This window comes from Vitis vinifera, chromosome 13, assembly GCF_030704535.1.
Source record: "Vitis vinifera cultivar Pinot Noir 40024 chromosome 13, ASM3070453v1".
Classification (NCBI taxonomy): Eukaryota; Viridiplantae; Streptophyta; class Magnoliopsida; order Vitales; family Vitaceae; genus Vitis; species Vitis vinifera.
This window is the reverse complement of record NC_081817.1, coordinates 503,255-521,266: the sequence shown is the minus strand read 5'-3', so window position 1 is coordinate 521,266 and position 18,012 is coordinate 503,255. Positions and strand designations below refer to the sequence as shown.

The following is an 18,012-nucleotide window of genomic DNA, read 5'->3' as shown; positions in this document are numbered from 1 at the left end:
CCTTTTCCAAAGAAACAAACACTTCCTAATATATTTTTATTCAGATTTAAGACAAATTCAAATCTGTTCAAACTCTTTCGTCGGAAACAACCCAATGCTCCATACAATATAATGGGGAAACCGGTTCATAGTGGCAGTTTCTCTTAGTATACTAAAAGTCAACTACATAGGACAGTTGATGGCTGCAATACAATACAAGATGGTAGACCCGAACATATATCATATATACATACATACACAGAGCAACAAGAAATAATAGTAGATACAAGCTCACGGTGGAAGCAAACCAATTGAAAGCAGGGATGATGTTTGTGGGAATCATATCACACGAATTCAAAGCGCATTAGAAGCTTGACAGACGGGTACTTATCCCCCTTGCGGCTGAAGAGGGGAACTGCTCTGATCCCTCTTCTAAGCTCAGACACGGGTAGGCATGTTTGGCCTCCAAAGTCATCCTTCTCAGACATGTCGTACTCATGAACTTCAACGCGAAGAAGAGCCAGTTCAGGAACTGTAAGTGGGAACTCAAAATGCTCATCCCAATTAGGGGTCCAGTTATCCTCCAGTGTTTTCGTTTTCTTCATTATGGTATCAGCAGGAACTCCAGCTATTCCAACCTGCAGCGTACAGAATGTTCAGACTCCAGTGAGATATCTAGTTGGAGACCCACACCAACTGGGTATGCCCAAAATTGATGACAACAGATAAGAAAGGGGATTCTCACATGGAATGAAAAAAGAGAAAAAAAAAAAACGGATATTAGGTGAAGATTCAAAATATGTTGGTAGACTATATCAACTTACCCTAGCATAGAAATCTGGAGGGGAGTATGCATCAAAGTGTGTGTGTCGGAAATCAAAATACCATCCTTCCCCCATGTATACAGTTACCTGTTTTGGTAACAAAGCTAACATCAGTTACAGAGACGGATGCAAAATATATATATACACACACAAGAGGCACTTGAGCCAATAGGCATAGGGAACTATGGACAGTAGCCCGGGCATTACTGTAGTCACCTTTAGAGTTGTTTTCACTGGTAACTTAGCTTTAGGATCAAAGACCCCATCATGTGAGCCATTGTTCAATAGAAAGTCCGGTTTTTTCACATAACCACACCCACCATTGGCTTTGAACATTCCATGCATTATCCAGAGTGATCTACCATATCCCTGTCAGAGGAAAACCCTTTCTTGATATTAGGCAGAGGTAAAAACTGATATCTCACAGTCTGCAACTAAAGGTGTGACCAAGAACATGCTTTTTATATTGACAAAAGTATCATAAAAAACAACTTATTTGTACAACAAAGATATCTTGCAGTTGTTGCTATCAATATTTTTGTATCAACCTGAAGCAAAAGGGCACAAAATTTTTGTCCTTCCTTAAGGGTACAAATTACAATGTTCATACTGTTTAGGAAGTTTCCTAAGGCCCATTTTTAGCTATTGACAGGGTTGAACCTGCCTAGGCATATGATAGCATCATATGTCAGCATAGCTTTATTTGCATTAGCACCTAGTATGCCAGAAAATGCATTCACATTCCCAAATTCAGCTGCATGTGAGAATTCAACAGCTTTTCTTTCAAGTTATGTGCTAAACAACAAAAAACACATAATCTGAATAAGGTTAAAAAAGTACAATAAGAAAAAAGTGGCTACAATTTCCAACATTAATCTTGCTATGATTCAACTGCAGCATGCTAATCATAAATATTTTAGCATTAGAAAGTGATTCCGACTCCAATTGTGTGCCTTCACATCCCACTGGCCACCGCATACGGCCCTCAAAAACCCTTTAATTGTCTTTCAACACAATTTGCCTCAACAAAAGTTAATTTTCTATATCTCTGGAAAGAACTACAAATCTATTTAGGCTCCATTGGTTCTGATGAAACAATTTCTTAATAGAAATAGGTATTCTGATTGTTCTAATGTGAAAGAGTAAGTTCTCTAATTAGTTACCCTTTTTTCTCCATATTTTACTTCCATCATTAGGAAAATTGTGAGTGTTCTGATGTAAAAGAGTTAGTTCTATAATCAATGGTCTTCTTTTCCATGTTATGTCATTTGCATCATTATGAAAAGGATCCTTAAATCCAAACTGTATTTATTGAATGTAAAATGAAGTAATTAATCTGTAGCTAAATTTTGTATAGTCTAATTTTGCTATTTTTAAAACCAAGCTGTGGTTTATAGCAACAAATAGATCTTTATAGGAGAGAGAGTGAAAATTTGGACTCATGATGCTAACAACAATAATAGCCAGAGATCATAAAAATCATCATAACAGAGACATTCATTCTTCACTGTCTGATATATTTTAGAAAACCAGTGTGCCCCGTCTTAATAGCTTTCCCAAAAAAGTGCTCTATGCTATAGTCTGGTCAGCATTTTAAAGAAATGAAAGGCCCAGATTTTAAAGCTCACCTAAAGGAATGGTTTGAACAAATGCATCAAGGGCTTATCTTATTTAGATTTCTTTTAAATCATAAATTATTATTAAAGCATTTATGACAAATAAAATTGCTTTAATCCTTTATTTGGCACTAAAGAATATTTCTAACATTTTTTGATAGGTGAATAATATTTCTAACATTAAAAATATCTTATACTTTTTTTTTGATAGGTATTAAAAATATCTTATACTTAATGGTCCACAATGTAGTTCTCCTTGACTTATTCATCATTGTGTCAGAATCAAGGTGAAGCAACTGTTTCATGAGAGTTATTGCCACTGCACAGAAAGATATATTTGACTCCCCTATCAGAAAACAAAAAGGGTAAAAATGGGATGAAAGTAAAAAAGATTGAAAGATAAACCTAACTTAGCACTGCCTTACCTATGTTATTTCCTATATAAGCAGCTATGTATCAACATTTTTTACTATACTGAATCTCTATACAATAATTTCAATTTAGTGGAACCTCATTTAAGAAACAGAGAAACAAGGCCTTAACACTGCCTGCTTATCAAGCATGGTAATTTTGTAACATCTCATCCAACATCTTCTCTTTTTAACCATTAGTTTTCAGATGAATAAATACATAAATGACAAAAAGATCTATACATAAATGAGCTCTGAGAAGTACATATAACAAAACCACATTTGGATAAAGAAACTAAAACCTAACCTGCATATTAAATGCAACCATCTGAGCTCCATGCATCCATCCAATTACTGGATTATAGTTTGAAGAGTCAAAACGTATACCCTTTGGGTACACCCTCAGCAAATTCCGTTGGGTAAATCTAAAGCAAGCCAACCATCAGAATATGACAAACTTTGTTATTTGATGGTTAGGATACAAATCTATAGTAATTAATATATAGTAAGTAATGTATAGTCAAAACTTGTTATACAGGAAAGGCAAAATATACACAAGGGAGAATGTAACCCATATCTTGATGCCCCCCATGAGACATATTCATGAAAAAAGTTTAACTCAATCAAATAATTGTAACTCCATTACATGAATCCATTCTTGACAATGACCAATAGCATTGTTAGTCATGTGATCGACCAAATAGCAATAATCATCAAAGTGGGGTCAATCGTTGATAAGTTCTCTAATACTAGGGTTCACCTCTCTTCACATTCTTCACATGGATGACACCAGCTGCTTCTTGTATATCATCTCTGGAACCTATCAAGGTAGGTACTTGCATTTGTTTGAAACAAGCAATGAAAAAATAAATAAAATCATCTAAGCGGGCCTTTCTAATCCTCCTTGCATAAATATCAGCTGATGGGCTTAGTTATTGTTAGAGGGAAAATGAACTGTTCAGTCTTATGCCACAAACAGGAATACATCATTTGAAATATGCAATGAAAAAAATTGAAATCTTATAAGCAAGCCTTTGTAATCCTCCTGCATGAATATCAGCTAATGGGCTGAGTTATTGTTCTAGGAAAAATAAATTGTGTTACACTTATGGCACAAACAGGGATAAATTGAATACAAACAAACAAGATATGTTTTACACAAAGCTTGCTAAAAGATTGTAAACAGTACCTGACAATTTCTTTTCCATGAGTTAGTACAGCCTTTTCAAGCTCTTGCTCACTTAAGCTAAGACGTCTCACTTTATCAGGATCCACCCTGAGCCATTCTGTTAATCCCCCCTTCACCTTCCCAGCATGAATGGCTATCAGACGCTTGTATTCGGGGGCTGCATTCTGCTGTGATTTGGGATCTCCTTCATCAAGATCTTCTTCATCAATATTTTCTTCTTCTTCCAAGTTACTCTGTTAGAAGATGCTAAGTCAGAAATGGAGGAATCAACACTATGTGTACAAACCAGAGGGGTCCCAAATTAAATCCAGAATCTTCATGCACCTCATCAACGGCTACAGTACTGGGTTTAAGGTTTGAAACTTCCTTTCCCCAAGCTTCTTCATCTGCAGACTCCTTTCCCTTCTGTGAATCATTCTCTTTTTCCTTCACATCTTTAGCCTCGAGGTATTCTTTTGGTGGTTTTGTTGATATAATAATCCGTTTCTTCAGAGATTCAGGGGAGGGAAATTCATTCAAGCATTCTGGGCCGGGAGTAAACAGTATGTCTCCAAATGTTTGAGTGACCATCTAGAAATTCAAATGATAATGAATTATAAAACAATGAGGGGTCAAAAGATCTATAGAAATTCAAATACTGACCTCAGCCACTTTAGCCTGAAGATCTGGAGTGAGGTGGTCTTCTAGAGTTATCACAACAGGATATTCAGATGCAGAAAAGGCATGCTCCTTAATAGATTTCAAACACTTGATAAGTTCCACAGGAGTTGTCAGTGTCCTACATGAAGAAAACCAAGACTTAAAATAGAAATAAGGACAGGTGATGCATATTCAGATCTCTCTAAAGAGGTCAAAGAAAATTTTCACAATGAGAAAATGCTAATTGGTAGTTGAAATTTTAGAGAAGCAATAGTGTCATAAGACATGGATTTCTGTTTTGACAAGTTTAAGGTGCCACTCAATTTTGAGCAGCTCAAAACATTCTGAAATTTAGTTCAGTTTTGTTGTTGTACAAATTATATTTACAACAAACACATTCAAATCATTATTGCTAACATCAAATCCAAAGCCGAAGTAAACAAAATTAGAACATATGTTGCTTGTATCAATCAACTTGTCACCACATTTGGATGGAAATTCATGTCTATATTCAAAATGATGACAGGAATTGCGAAACTGTTTGTGAAGAAAATATTCATTGCATTAGGTTAGTTTATATCCCAATGTTTAAATAACTCATCATACGAGATAGAGAAATCATTTATTATGTTATATCATCAGAGTAATGATCCATCAACCGGCTGCTGCTTTTTATGAGGCACAAGCCGGAGAATTTGTCATGGAAGCGGAAGAACTACTGAAACTGCGCGAAATCATCACAAAGGTTTATGTACAAAGAACGGGCAAACCCTTATGGGTTGTATCCAAAGACCTGGAAAGGGATGTTTTTATGTCAGCAACAGAAGGGAAAGTTCTATTAGCATCCAAGAAAAGTCGGACCACACTTAAAGCAATGCCATATTTCAGGTAGACTGTCATTTGCATATTAACTCCATACCTTCCATGAAGAACATCAACATTATCTTTTGTAGAATTTGGCCATATATCCAACTCAATTACTCTTACGCCTCTCTGCAGTGCATGTATGATGGGGACATCGCTGCAGTCGCTACTAAGTTGATTCCCTGTCAGATAGGAATTGTGGCCAGTATATACGAAATAATGAGACAATGGAGCAGTCATATCATGATGCACCTGGAACAAGGAAAATTATTATGAAATATACAATACGAAATATACCGTGAAGTGTTGTAGTAATAAAATAATATCAATTGAGGTGAGGATGCAACTGAAACAATTTAACAAATCTCCCCTACATTTCACCGCAAGTTCTGTGAACAACTAAAAAGCCATTTTCTAACTTGATCTGCATATCGAACTAATAGTGAACTTTCTAGCGCAGAAGTGAGAAATTGTGAAATTAAACATGTTTCAGAAAATCAAATGCCCATCAATTAATGGGTTAGATATTTGGATATTGTGAAAAGCACTGTCTAACAAGCCTCGAATCCTTAGGATTTTACTATGAGTTGCTTACACAAATGAGTGCATAATGCCTAATTCTAAGCAGTTCCCATGACATCCTCCATAAAAGTAAAAATAGATCATTACCATTACTTCGATCTTAAAGAAAAAGAACCAATAATTAAATTTTGCCTTTCGCCCACCACAATATTGAAGAATATAGCACGGCAATCACCAATAACCAACTATACCAAGAAGGCAAGAACAACTAAAATGGAATGCAAATAATTAGACAGATAATTGAAAGCAGATCGAACTAAACCAAGCCAGTATTACCATAAGAACACCTCGTATGCTTAACGGAAATTGAATCAGCTCGATCAACACATCTAACGAATTTATTCAAACGATAAAGACGCCCTTTGCTTTCCCAGAATATCAAAATTTTAAACTGAATTATATTCACAATTTAGGACCCTACAAAAAAAAAAAGAAAAAAAAAAAAAGAATAGAAAATCCCACTTAACCAAGCCCAGCGCAAGTCTTTCAACTCATTTGAGCTAATTTTAGCACCTTTTTCCATCCTCAGATTCTGAATTCTTTTTCATTTCTTCACAATCAAACACAGTACAGAAAAAAAAAAAATGAAAACGAAAATCAAGAATTACCCCAAGAGCAGTCGAGAGCGGAGGATTAATGTCGCCGAAGAGGTACTTAAAGAATGCTTCGAGATTAAGAGCCTTGCGATGAAAAATATTGAGATGCTTGAACTCATGAAGACTGTCCAAAATGGCCTGAGCATCTTCAACAGTAGCTTTCTCCTCCTGCTGGACCTCGATCAAGAACCGTTGAAGGTGATCGATGCTCATCATCCCATTCTCGGAGTAGCGGTCGAACAACTCCTTGATCTCCTGCGGCGCCTCCGAAACGGTGAGGCGGAAGCGTCGGCGGAAACAGAAGCAGACTCTGTAAGTTTGCTTGGACATGGCGGACACTAGACAGAGACGGAGAAATCTAGAGAGAGAAAGCAGAGAAAATGGAGATTTTCTCGAGGAAAATGAGAGAGGTTGTTGCGGTTCATAAATTTGTTCAGGAGAGTGGCTGAGCCCAGAATGATTGGGGTTGGATGAGTGGGGCCAGCCCACAGTTCACGATAGTTGTGGGCCCGCCTTGACTGTTTTGTTGTGCCACGTTGGCCCAACCAAGTGTCCGGCCCGAATTGACCTTTATCTATGGTGAAGGGTCCACGTTTAATTAGAGTTTTAATTAAGTTATAAGTTTGATTTGACTTTATTAGGTATGAATTTTGAGGTACAAAATCCCTATAGGTCACAACGTGCTACTTGTTGCGCTACCTTTTTTATTTCTAAAGAAGATGAAATTCTCATTTTTTTTAAAAAATATAAATTATTATTTTAAATTTTAAGTTTGGATATTCGTATATAAATTTATGAGTAGTTAAATCCCTTCATAATTATTTTTTAAAACACTTTTTTATTCTTCAAAATAAAAAAAGAGATAAAATAATTTTTTATTTTTAAATATAAAAAATAATTAAATATTAAATATTAAATATAAAAATTACTTTTTAAAAATAAAAATCAGATTAAGAACGACCTCAAATTTTATTTTATATATTTGATTGGTTAGGAGAGACGAAAGAAGCCAAGAATACTAAAGGAAGAGTAATATATTTGATATTCTTATTTAATTTTTTTTAATATCATTCTTTTGAAATAGTTCTATCAAATCTTAAAAATAATTAATTAATCCTCTTTAAAAAAATTAATTGAAAAAAAAATATTGTATAATAATTGAGAAAATAAAAGCTTGTGAGATGGGAAAGGAATCATTTTCTTTTTCTTTGATTAACTAGTTTATTATAAAAACGCACTACATAGTGTAAACTCGGTAATCATGTAGTAAAGGCAGAGACCTACCGACAAACAATAAAGAGCCCACACATGGGATTTTTCTTTGGAAGGTGTCCACCACCCACAAGCTCATTCCCCATCACCCTCTGCATTTATTTTTTATATTTTTTTGTCCATTTCTACCTTTCCTCATATGAAATCAAAGGATAAAGTGATTCTCTCATCCTAATTTTCGTTGTGATACTACTTTACACCTGGTTTTGGCTACTAAAGCATGACTTCTATGTAGAAGAACTTACATGATTGTGCTTCATTTCTTTCCTTTTTCCTTTTCATTTTTGAAATGCCCAAAAAGTATTTATATTAGCGTCGGTATAAAAACAAGTATTATTCCTATTTGGCATTAAATTTTAAAATATATTTGCGAATATGTGAGAGATGATATTCTCATTCTCTTTTCAAGAGATATAAACTATGATTGTGCTTATCTTTATGTTATAGGCATAATGTTTTGATTGATAGTCACATGGTTCCTCCATAATCGTATTCATCATTATATCTTCAACTATGAATATAGGCACGAGATCCTTTTATGGATCAAGGAATTCATGAGTAGCTACCAAAGGACATATATTTTACGCTATTGATATGTAAATTATGTCATTATTGTTGGTCATGTAATTTATAGGTGGTTACATTTTGGATATTTCTAACTACAAATGCATAGACAATATCCTTGCCATGGTTATAAAGTTCTTTGTCATGATTCCATAAAATTTTAGTCACATCTATGATATCTCGCTTGTGGACCACGGGTTTAAGGGCGGCTAAACTTTATTTTTCCAACCAGGATGGGATGTCCAAGCGAAATATTACAATTTTTTTTTACATAAACACAATGTCTTTGCCATGGACTATAAAATTTATGGGTGTCAGATTTATAAAGATTATGTCTGGTTTTTGAAAAATAAAATGGTTATTTTTATTTATTATTTTAACTCTTCTATGTAAAGATTGAATAATCTAAAAATATATTAATTTCACTTATATTTAATTTTTTTTTTCATGATAATACCAAACATAAAAAAATTACCTTTTTTTATTATTATTTTTCTTTCCTCAAACCAAACATAGTGAAAAAAATCCTTACCATGACACAGATTCATAGATAGTCAAACTCTACCTTTTTAACCTAGAATAGGATTCATGAGTATTTACACTTGAAATTGATTGTAATGGCTTGAGGCCATTAAATCTCGAGGGCTTTTGAACGCATTTACACTATAAGTGTAAAAGGAATATCTAAAGCTTACATGATGGTACCAAATTAATAAAACAGTGCCCAAAAACTGTGGTACGCAGCATAATATGCCTCTCAAATCTATCATTTAACTTTGACATAAAGCAAGTAAAAATCCCCACTATCAAATGATAAAGACTTGCATTCTTTTTTGTACATGACCTATAATGTGATTGAAATTTGTATGAAAGGAAGGCAATGTAGAGTTCATAAGAATTCAAACTCCATGAGTAGCCTCACAGATTTATACTTCTCCCCCTTTTTGTCGAACAGAGGAACTGAGCGGATCCCAGGCCTGAGCTCCGAGACCGGCAAACATGTCTGCCCACCAAAATCATCCTTCTCGGATCTATCATGTTCTCGTACCTCAATTCGAAGCAAAGCGAGCTCTGGAACTGTCAATGAGAATATAAAAGCTTCATCCCATACTGGAAACCAGTTGTTGTTTATTATCTTCGTCTTCCTCTTAGTATTATCTGCAGGTACTCCAACTATGTGAATCTGTAATGTAGTTTAGCAGTAAGTAAACCTGAAAAAAGACATTGTGATGGAAATACTGTGAAGTGTTGAGTCTAACAAACCTTTGTGTAGAAGTCTGGTGGGGAGTATGTATCGAAGTGTGTTGGGCTGAAATCTAAGCTCCAACCGTCGCCCATGTACACTCCCACCTGTTCCAGTGACGGGAGATACTAAGGAGAGGTTATGGACAGAATTCATACTGAAGCTAGAAAGATGGAGTCACCTTTAAGATTGTCTTCACTGGCAGGGTTGCTTTAGGGTTGAAGACTTCCCTACATGGACCTTTCTTCATCAAGAAATCAGGCTTTTTTATATAGCCGCACCCTCCATTGCATCTAAACATCCCGTGCATTAACCAGAGTGATTTTCCATATCCCTGTTACATGAACACGCTCACATATCAGATATCAGTACAATAGGAAATGTTAAAGTGTTTTAGATAAATCAAATCTTATCAACAAGAATCTGAAGTCGAGACAAGGAATCACTGCCTCCATTTCCATCAATTTCTTCTCAAGGAAGAAAGAAAACAACCACTGGCAAGAGTAGAAGAAAGGCTAAAAGGAAGTCCCACACAAGAACGGGGATCGGCTCTAATGCCCCATTTGTAATCTTATGTTCTTTCTCGCTCTAGGTCCAATGAGTCATCATGGCTTTATAATGCGTTTATATAGTTATGAGGAACTCACTATATATATAAACATGATATTCTCGTCATGTCAGATAAGGGGAGAAGTTTTTCACAGCATACAAGTAATTAATTCCTCTTAACTATTATGTAGACGCATTTTAAAGGACCCATTGAGCTTCAAACGTATAATGTCTATACAGAAGGAAGAGAATCATTACAAAAGACAACTTCACCTTACCATATAGGTATGTGCTTGTATAAATGCATACGACTAAGCAAACACTGCTTGAAACTTGTGAAGGAAGGAAAAGGAAAAGCAATTGCTAATAATAACTTTGAAGAAAGCAAAAGCATTCTTTCTGCAGTAATTTTCAGTTGTTGATGGTTGAGAGTTGATACTAACCAAACAAGGAAGAGATACTAATGGAAAAATCAAGAGAACTATAAAGTAAAGCTTCTCATCCACAGCACCTGAAACTTGAACCAACCTGCATATTAAATGCCACCATCTGAGCTCCATGCATCCACCCGAGCATTGGCTTGTAATTTGATGAGTTAACTCGCGTCCCTTTAGGGTATATCCTCAGAACATTCTTCTGTGTGAACCTAGAAAAGGCATAATATTGAAATCTAAACTATAACAGTGGCAAACTACTAGCAGGTATGCAGGACGGAATGGTTGAATGAGTACCTCACGAGATCGGTTCCATGAGAGGCAGCAGCCTTTTCAAGCGCCTGTTCGCTCAAGCTAAGACGTCTAATCTTGTTACTCCCAACCCTCAAGGCATTCTTCAACCCACCCTTTGGCTTCCCCGCTTGAATTGTGATTAGGAGCTTGTATTTAGGCGTCTCTGACTGGCCTGACCTGCCATCACTGGTGCTGTTCTCTTCATACTCGTAGCTCTCACTCTCCTACCAAAAACCAAAGTTGAAGTGAGGCAAAGCATCAGAAATTGTGCTCAGATATGTTTCTTTTTTCATCTCTCACCCTCTCTGCAGCTTCCAGTTCAGCTAGTAGGTCAGACACCTCCTTCTGCGATGATTCTTCACATATATCCCTTTCCCTTGGCGAGGAATTTTCTTTTCCCTTGATTCTCTTGGCTTCAACATCCTCTTTTGGTGGTTTCGTCGAAATAATAATCTTATACTTCAATGATTCTGGGGATGGGAATTCTTCTAGGCATCCGGACTCAGGGTAATACAGCATATCCCCAAATGTTTGAGTAACCATCTAGAGGAAAGACCAATTCTTGATCAGAAACAAGACAAACAGAAAAATTTGCTTCGAAATTTAAATCCATGAACAACATGAATCTAACCTCTGCCACTTTAGCTTGAAGATCGGGTGTAAGATGATCTTCTAGAGTTATTATCACAGGGTATGGAGAGGCGATGAAAGCATACTCCCTTATGGACCTCAAGCATTTGATGAGGGTCACTGGGGTTGTTAGTGTCCTAGAATAATTCAGATAATGAGATCACTTCATCTGTAAAAAAACCTGAAGAGTTCTAATAGTAGAAGATGATCCGAATTGGGAATTAAGTGGTACCTTCCATGAATAACCTGAATATCATCTTTGGTGGAATTTGGCCATATATCGAGCTCGATCACTCTCACGCCTGTTAGCAGGGCCTTTATGATTGGCACATCACTGCAATCACTGCTGATTTGATTTCCAGTCAAGTATGAATTATGACCTGTGTAGATAAAATAATGTGGCAACGGAGCAGTCATATCATGGTGTACCTGAAACCAGATTATCCATCAACACAGCTAAATTAACAATCAAGAAATTCTTTTCTTTTCTTTTCTTTTCTTTTTCTTGTGTTTTCTCAGGAAGCAAACAGCAAAACAGGGCGAGAATTTCGAAAGATAGAGAAAACCAAGACCTGGGTTTTGATGGCTTGGTTGAGATCATCGGACAGGAGGTAATGGAAGAAGTCATCGAGTGTGAGGGCGCAAGACTGATGCTCGGTCAATCCAATGTGGTTGTGCCGCCGGCGGGCAACCTCCTCCATGACCCTCTCGGCGTCCGCCACCGTGCAACCTTCCTGGCCCTGAACCTCGGCCAGAAAGCGGCGGAACTGGGCGGGCCCCATGTGGGTCCCTCCACCGGAATATTTCGCAAAAATAAGCTTAACATATGGCGGAGGCTCCACTCCGCCGATCTTGAACTTCCTGCTGAAGCACTTAAACACCTTGTAATTGTGGGTTTTCATCTCATCAAAATTGTCAACGGAAACTGTGTTTGGGAAATGTGAAAATTCAGTGTTTCTGGGAATTCCTCGGACGTTGCTTGGATTTCGGAGTCTTTATAGGTCGATCGTTGACGCGTTTATTATTATTATTATTTTATTGACATTGTTGTTTTCTCATTTCTGTGTGGATCGGGTCGTTGAGTCACGGCCGTCGAGGTTTCCCGCTCTTTTAAATTTCTAAGTAAACAAAATATATTTCAAATAAACTTACTATGAATACCAAAATGGTGAGAAACTTTTCCTTTTTACTAAGAAATGAGAAGATTTGGAAAAATCCAATTCCAATACAATAAATAATCTAATAATAGATCCAAGGAAAACATTTCCCAGAAGAAAAGGCAACCCTATCCAAACATAATTATGAGAAGTAATAAAATGATATAATTATAAATCTACCAGAAAAATAAGATAATAAAAGTCAATTCTATACTTGATTATGTTCCGAGATTAGGTATTGATGGTTTCAAATCTAGTACTAAATGCCGATGAAAATGACAACAATTGACTTTTAAGAGATTTCAAAATTACTTTACATTAATTGACCTGCAATTCAAATAGACAAATATAACTAAAATTGTTTTTGTTTCGAAGAAAAGTTTTTACAAACTGCCACCTGTGATTTTCCTCCATTTCTTTTTCTTCTCTTCATTTTTAACAATTTTAAAATAAATTAATATCCCCCCCCAAAAAAAGACAATATTAAATAATTTTTTTTGGATCTGATTGGAGTTTCAGTTTTTCCACTTAGGGCTGAAAAAGTAGAGATTGAGAGAGAGTCTGGAGTCGATGGCGGCGACAAGACGGTTGATTGCAGTGGCTGTTATATGGATTATGGTTCTGATTGGAACCCTAGCAATCATTCAGGTATTCATTCTTGGTTTGTAGTTTTCCCCCACTTTGTTTGGTTCTCGGGAAAGAATGAGAAAACTTCTTAAGAAATCGAGCTATTTCTGAGGGCATTTTCCCTTCGATTTTCTTCATTCTTTCAGAATGGAGCTCGTGAATTGGGTTGGTTTGTTTCGATTCAAACATGGGTTACGGGGTTTGTAGGATCTAGGGTTTGGAGTACAATTTAGATTTTGAAATTTGGTTATTGATGGATTTATTGAACTCGTAATTAGGTATTTTTCATCGGGAAATAGGGTTTACTCTTGAGTCTATACAAGTGAGAAGAATGAAATTATTAGAATCTTTTATTCTTATATTGATTTTTTTGTTACAATTGCAGAGTCAATTGAGTGCCACAGTCTCAATTGAGCAGAAGACTATCAATACCACGCTTGAAAAGGTAGATTTTTTTTTTTTTTTCCAGAATTTATTTTGAGTTGAAGCAGATGGATCTTTGGGTTTTGTTTTACCTGTAAATCCAAAAATGCAAGTGCCTGGGTTGATTCATTTAGTTATGCCCCCCTTTTTTTTTCCAGGAAAGCAAGTCAAAGGAGGATTTAGATGGAGTGACACACAAAGTCTATTTTGATGTCGAAGTGAGCGGAAAACCCATTGGTATGATATGTTTGGAAAATTGGGCTCATCTGTTTTGAGAAATTTTTGGGATGTAATGGTGGAATTGGAATTAGAGAGTGGGTGCTGACACATTGGGGATTGAATTTGAATATATCCGAGCTGAAATCCGCTTAAAATTCTTCCACTAGAGGCAAAAGTTTCGGATTCAACAGAGGAGCTGCTGATGTTTCAGCTTATAGTAAATCAGGATATATTCATTTGAAATGCTTAGTAGGGCAAGCTGCTGATGATTTTTTTCAGCTTGTGGTAAATCAGGATAGACTCATTTGAAACTCTTCGGAGAACAAATGTCGATGATTTTTCTGCTTAGAGTAAACCAGGATGGATTCATTTGAAATTCTTCATAGAACACATATAAATGGTTTTACTTTCACGAGATGTTGAACCATGCCCTCACCAATTGGCGGCACGGATTTGCTTCTACTTGAAATGTTTATTCTTATGTTACTTGTTTAAGGGTTTTTTCACTGACTAGAAATATAGTGAATATCTTGCTTATATTTAAATTTAGATTCCCAGTAATCTTAGTTTATGTAAGGATGTTTTATATTCGTGATTTATTTGCTTTCAGGCCGCATTACCATGGGTCTCTTTGGGAAAACAGTTCCTAAAACCATAGGTATGGCACCCAAATGCTGAGGATAACACTGCTAATTTTTCATTCTGATTTGGTACATGAAAATAATCTGATTATTTGTTATATGTTTGTCTTTCAGAAAACTTCCGGGCGCTTTGCACGGGTAGCCATGTAACTCTTGCCCCCTTCTTTTGTTTATCATGCCTTCATTAATTATATATATAAACTACTTACTTTCATTTTGCTGAAGTACATCCCCCATTTTTTCGGATTATTGCTGAAAGATCTCAGTTAGCAGTCAAATATATCCTCCAAACTGTGTATAACGAAAAAGGAAAGAATGTTAATGATTGGTGGATGTTGTTACTTTACTGCATCATGGAGAAAAGACGCAACTTTAATTGCAGTTTGGAGAATACTCTTTCAGTGATCTATGTTAAATGTGACTTCTAGAAGTTTAATCATCAATGTAACAAAGCATTGCATAGATGATGTCTTGGCTACCTTTTGTCAAGACCATACCCCTGTGCTTATATAGTATGCGCCAATTTTGGTAATTATGTTGCAGTTTTTTGGCCTTTGGGTGCTATGGTGGCCATCTGATTATACACTTGTTACTAATAAATAAGTTTGAACTCATTGGTTTACCTACAAATACAATTTATTTTCTATATTTCTTAAAGAATACAGTCCAAAAGGCTTGATGGTACATTTAGTGACTAAATTTGGGGTATGGGTGGTACCAAAATGAGGAGGGGGAGGTTGATGGAGTTTTCCAATTAGACTTCAGCTCCATTGGGAGACGCACCTGTGTGAAATGGACTGGGCTTAAGTTTTCTGTTTATGTGAAAAGGGTTGAAGTCATAATCTTGATGGTATGCTATGTCTTCTAAATTAGGTTTATAATTTTTAGGCTGATCCTGTTAATGATGCATTGCAGGGGAGAAGGGGAGGGGAAAGAGTGGGAAACCTCTTCATTACAAAGGGAGCGCATTCCATAGGATTATTCCCAGCTTTATGATCCAGGGAGGTGATTTTACCCTGGGTGATGGACGAGGTGGAGAGTCAATCTATGGTGAGAGGTTTGCTGATGAGAACTTTAAACTGAATCACACTAGTCCAGGTAAATATAAAGTCTGTTGACTAGGTTTCTTCTTTGCAAGATCCACTCAAACAAGTTGCAATTAACTGGTTATGATGTGCACTTTAAAGAGTATTCAATAGAAATCCTTTGTTCACTTCTTCATTTTGATAACAGGACTTGTGTCAATGGCAAATGCTGGGCCCGACTCCAATGGATCGCAATTCTTCATTACAACAGTAGCAACTCATTGGTAGTCAACTATTTCCTCCTTACTAGTAGGATTTTTTCAGTAGACAAATGGCATTCTAGATAATGTTTTATATTCTCAGAAGAGTTGGGAGTGTCATTTGTATGTGATGTCCCAGGTCTTAACAAACTGAAGTGATATGGTATCCAGAATTATAGATTTGCTGGATTCACACAATTTCTTGGTGTGATTGCCTCCAGGACCAGGACATGGATTTGCATGATTAAATACTCTGTTTGAGAATATATTTTTACAGGCTTGTGTAAGTTTCTGAACTCATGTAACCGTGCTTCTTTATTTGTTTTTTTGAAGGTTGGATGGCAAACATGTTGTGTTTGGCAAGGTGCTTTCCGGGATGGAGGTGGTCTACAAAATTGAAGAGCTGGGAAGTAGGAATGGGGCGCCCACTCAAAAAGTTGTCATTTCAGACAGTGGTGAACTGCCTCTATAATTACTGTTTTCATCTTTTGTTGTATAATAAAATTGTTACCATGTACCACGTGATCATTATGTATTATGAACTCAGAGACGAGTCCGATAACTTCGGTTCACTTTCTTATGGTGTTCAGCAGAAGTTGGGAAAAGGCCTTACATGAAAAAACTTCAGAATATAGGTCTTTGTAAGCATGTAACTTTTACATATATTGCCTTATAGACTATTGAATTCCAGTTGAAAATAAGTTACAAAGGTTCCATTTGACCATGATAACTGGGCATCAAATGCTCCATTCCAGGTTATCCTCTAGCAGCTCCAGTGAAAAATAGCTAAATACACGATGACGTCCTCACCATGCCAATCTGATCTGACCTTGAATCTAAACATGTATGGGAAGAAAGAGCGATTGGTGTTCTCCAGAATGCATGTCAACTTGTAGCAAATTGTGAAGGCATCCCCAACTTCAACAGCAAATAATCAAATTCGAATTTCCTTGAGCAAGGCCTCGGTCAATTGAATTGACAAGGTGGGGGGAAAACAAAGAAGAGAGAGTAAAAGAAGTAATAGAATTTTCCCCACTGTTTTACCGTCTCCCCAATGAATTTTTTGAGAGAATTTGTCAAGCATTACAATATGCAACCAACATCAATAAAACTAACGAATTAACTCATCGCCCCATTCCCCGAGTCTATGGCATCCCACAGTATGAATCTTGAATCACTCTTGCACTCAATCATTCATGCCTTAGCCTACGGCATAAGACGATTTCTTCACCATGTCTAACTATAGAACCTTAGACTCACACTAAATCACTTATTATTTGGATCAGTCTTATTTCCTACACCGTTATCTCCTACTTGGAATGCTCTACATTTCCCTACCACATCATTTCTTACTTCTTTCCAGTGTTTCAGATTGTCCTCTTAACAAATTCATCAAAGTTCAACAATCAAGAAACAAAATCGGTCCATTCTGAGTCGCAACACAATAATCCACCCACAACAAGGCTGAGGCAATCCGAATTCAAGATGGGCTCATGAAGATAATGGGTAAAGTGAAATATTTTCCTCTAGCCAGTTCCTACAAGGAACATGCCCCAAAGGAACTTATTACTTGTATAGATGCCGTGCAAGGCAACAAAACTCCTGTCATGTTTGGTTCTGGGAAAGTATAAGGACATAAAAAACATTACTAAGAAAAGAAAATTGATTGTATCATGTTTGTCTTATCACGGAAAATACAAAATAAAAACAAATATAAGTAAATTACAAATATATATTTTTTTAAATTAATTTATTTTTATGTAAAAAAGAGAAAATAAATTAAATAAGTTTGAAGAAATATATAAAAATAATTTGTTGACTTTAAATTTTCTATCTTTCTTTCTTTCTAATACTTTTTCTTTTCTTCCATTTTTCTTTCTTATTTTTTCTCTCAAATTTTCCAAGAACCAAACATCCAGTTAAGAACAAGAAGCTTCTCATCCGAGTTGGTTTGTGCGAATTTTGGAGCTTTTAA

At 36.1% G+C, this 18,012-nt stretch overlaps 3 protein-coding genes across 4 annotated transcripts; 1 reads left to right on the top strand and 2 right to left on the bottom strand.

Annotated features, from left to right (window-relative positions):
• Nucleotides 1–2: 2 nt before the first annotated feature.
• LOC100241574 (phosphoinositide phospholipase C 2-like) lies at nucleotides 3–7,190 on the bottom strand. Its single transcript, XM_002269913.4, has 9 exons — nucleotides 6,712–7,190; nucleotides 5,577–5,773; nucleotides 4,661–4,796; nucleotides 4,343–4,588; nucleotides 4,019–4,251; nucleotides 3,137–3,254; nucleotides 1,020–1,172; nucleotides 804–890; nucleotides 3–617 (listed from the first exon to the last, which is right to left on the bottom strand). Exons 1-9 carry the CDS (start codon nucleotides 7,027–7,029, stop codon nucleotides 324–326), a joined length of 1,782 nt encoding a protein of 593 aa, XP_002269949.1. The 5' UTR covers nucleotides 7,030–7,190; the 3' UTR covers nucleotides 3–323.
• A 2,015-nt stretch (nucleotides 7,191–9,205) lies between these two features.
• LOC100248420 (phosphoinositide phospholipase C 6) lies at nucleotides 9,206–13,104 on the bottom strand. Of its 2 annotated transcripts, none has more exons than XM_010659970.3 (9): nucleotides 12,258–13,104; nucleotides 11,918–12,114; nucleotides 11,687–11,822; nucleotides 11,356–11,598; nucleotides 11,059–11,279; nucleotides 10,856–10,973; nucleotides 9,960–10,112; nucleotides 9,799–9,885; nucleotides 9,206–9,718 (listed from the first exon to the last, which is right to left on the bottom strand). In XM_010659970.3, exons 1-9 carry the CDS (start codon nucleotides 12,585–12,587, stop codon nucleotides 9,425–9,427), a joined length of 1,779 nt encoding a protein of 592 aa, XP_010658272.1. In that variant the 5' UTR covers nucleotides 12,588–13,104; the 3' UTR covers nucleotides 9,206–9,424. The 2 variants fall into 2 exon arrangements, with proteins under 2 accessions (XP_010658272.1, XP_019079768.1); XM_019224223.2 differs by having other exon boundaries at nucleotides 9,578–9,693.
• Nucleotides 13,105–13,213: 109 nt separating this feature from the next.
• Nucleotides 13,214–16,738, top strand: LOC100241683 (peptidyl-prolyl cis-trans isomerase CYP20-1). Its single transcript, XM_002273181.5, has 8 exons — nucleotides 13,214–13,490; nucleotides 13,855–13,914; nucleotides 14,051–14,129; nucleotides 14,722–14,769; nucleotides 14,867–14,890; nucleotides 15,668–15,850; nucleotides 15,986–16,061; nucleotides 16,371–16,738. The coding sequence occupies exons 1-8, from the start codon at nucleotides 13,413–13,415 to the stop codon at nucleotides 16,507–16,509; spliced, it is 687 nt and encodes a 228-aa protein (XP_002273217.1). The 5' UTR covers nucleotides 13,214–13,412; the 3' UTR covers nucleotides 16,510–16,738.
• Nucleotides 16,739–18,012: the final 1,274 nt, after the last annotated feature.

Bases quoted from the DNA above. Each gene is read 5' to 3' on its own strand.
- LOC100241574 (XM_002269913.4), bottom strand. From the start codon at position 7,029: ATGTCCAAGCAAACTTACAGAGTCTGCTTCTGTTTCCGCCGACGCTTC. The intron at 4,252-4,342 runs GTGCATGAAGAT...ATCTTCTAACAG, and splicing joins GTACTGTAGCCGTTGATGAG to AGTAACTTGGAAGAAGAAGA. The intron at 618-803 runs GTAAGTTGATAT...TGTACGCTGCAG, and splicing joins CTCCAGATTTCTATGCTAGG to GTTGGAATAGCTGGAGTTCC.
- LOC100248420 (XM_010659970.3), bottom strand. From the start codon at position 12,587: ATGAAAACCCACAATTACAAGGTGTTTAAGTGCTTCAGCAGGAAGTTC. The intron at 10,974-11,058 runs GTACTCATTCAA...TGCCTTTTCTAG, and splicing joins CATGGAACCGATCTCGTGAG to GTTCACACAGAAGAATGTTC. The intron at 10,113-10,855 runs GTTGGTTCAAGT...TTCATGTAACAG, and splicing joins TGGTGGCATTTAATATGCAG to GGATATGGAAAATCACTCTG.
- LOC100241683 (XM_002273181.5), top strand. From the start codon at position 13,413: ATGGCGGCGACAAGACGGTTGATTGCAGTGGCTGTTATATGGATTATG. The intron at 13,915-14,050 runs GTAGATTTTTTT...TTTTTTTTCCAG, and splicing joins TCAATACCACGCTTGAAAAG to GAAAGCAAGTCAAAGGAGGA. The intron at 14,891-15,667 runs GTAGCCATGTAA...GATGCATTGCAG, and splicing joins CTTCCGGGCGCTTTGCACGG to GGGAGAAGGGGAGGGGAAAG.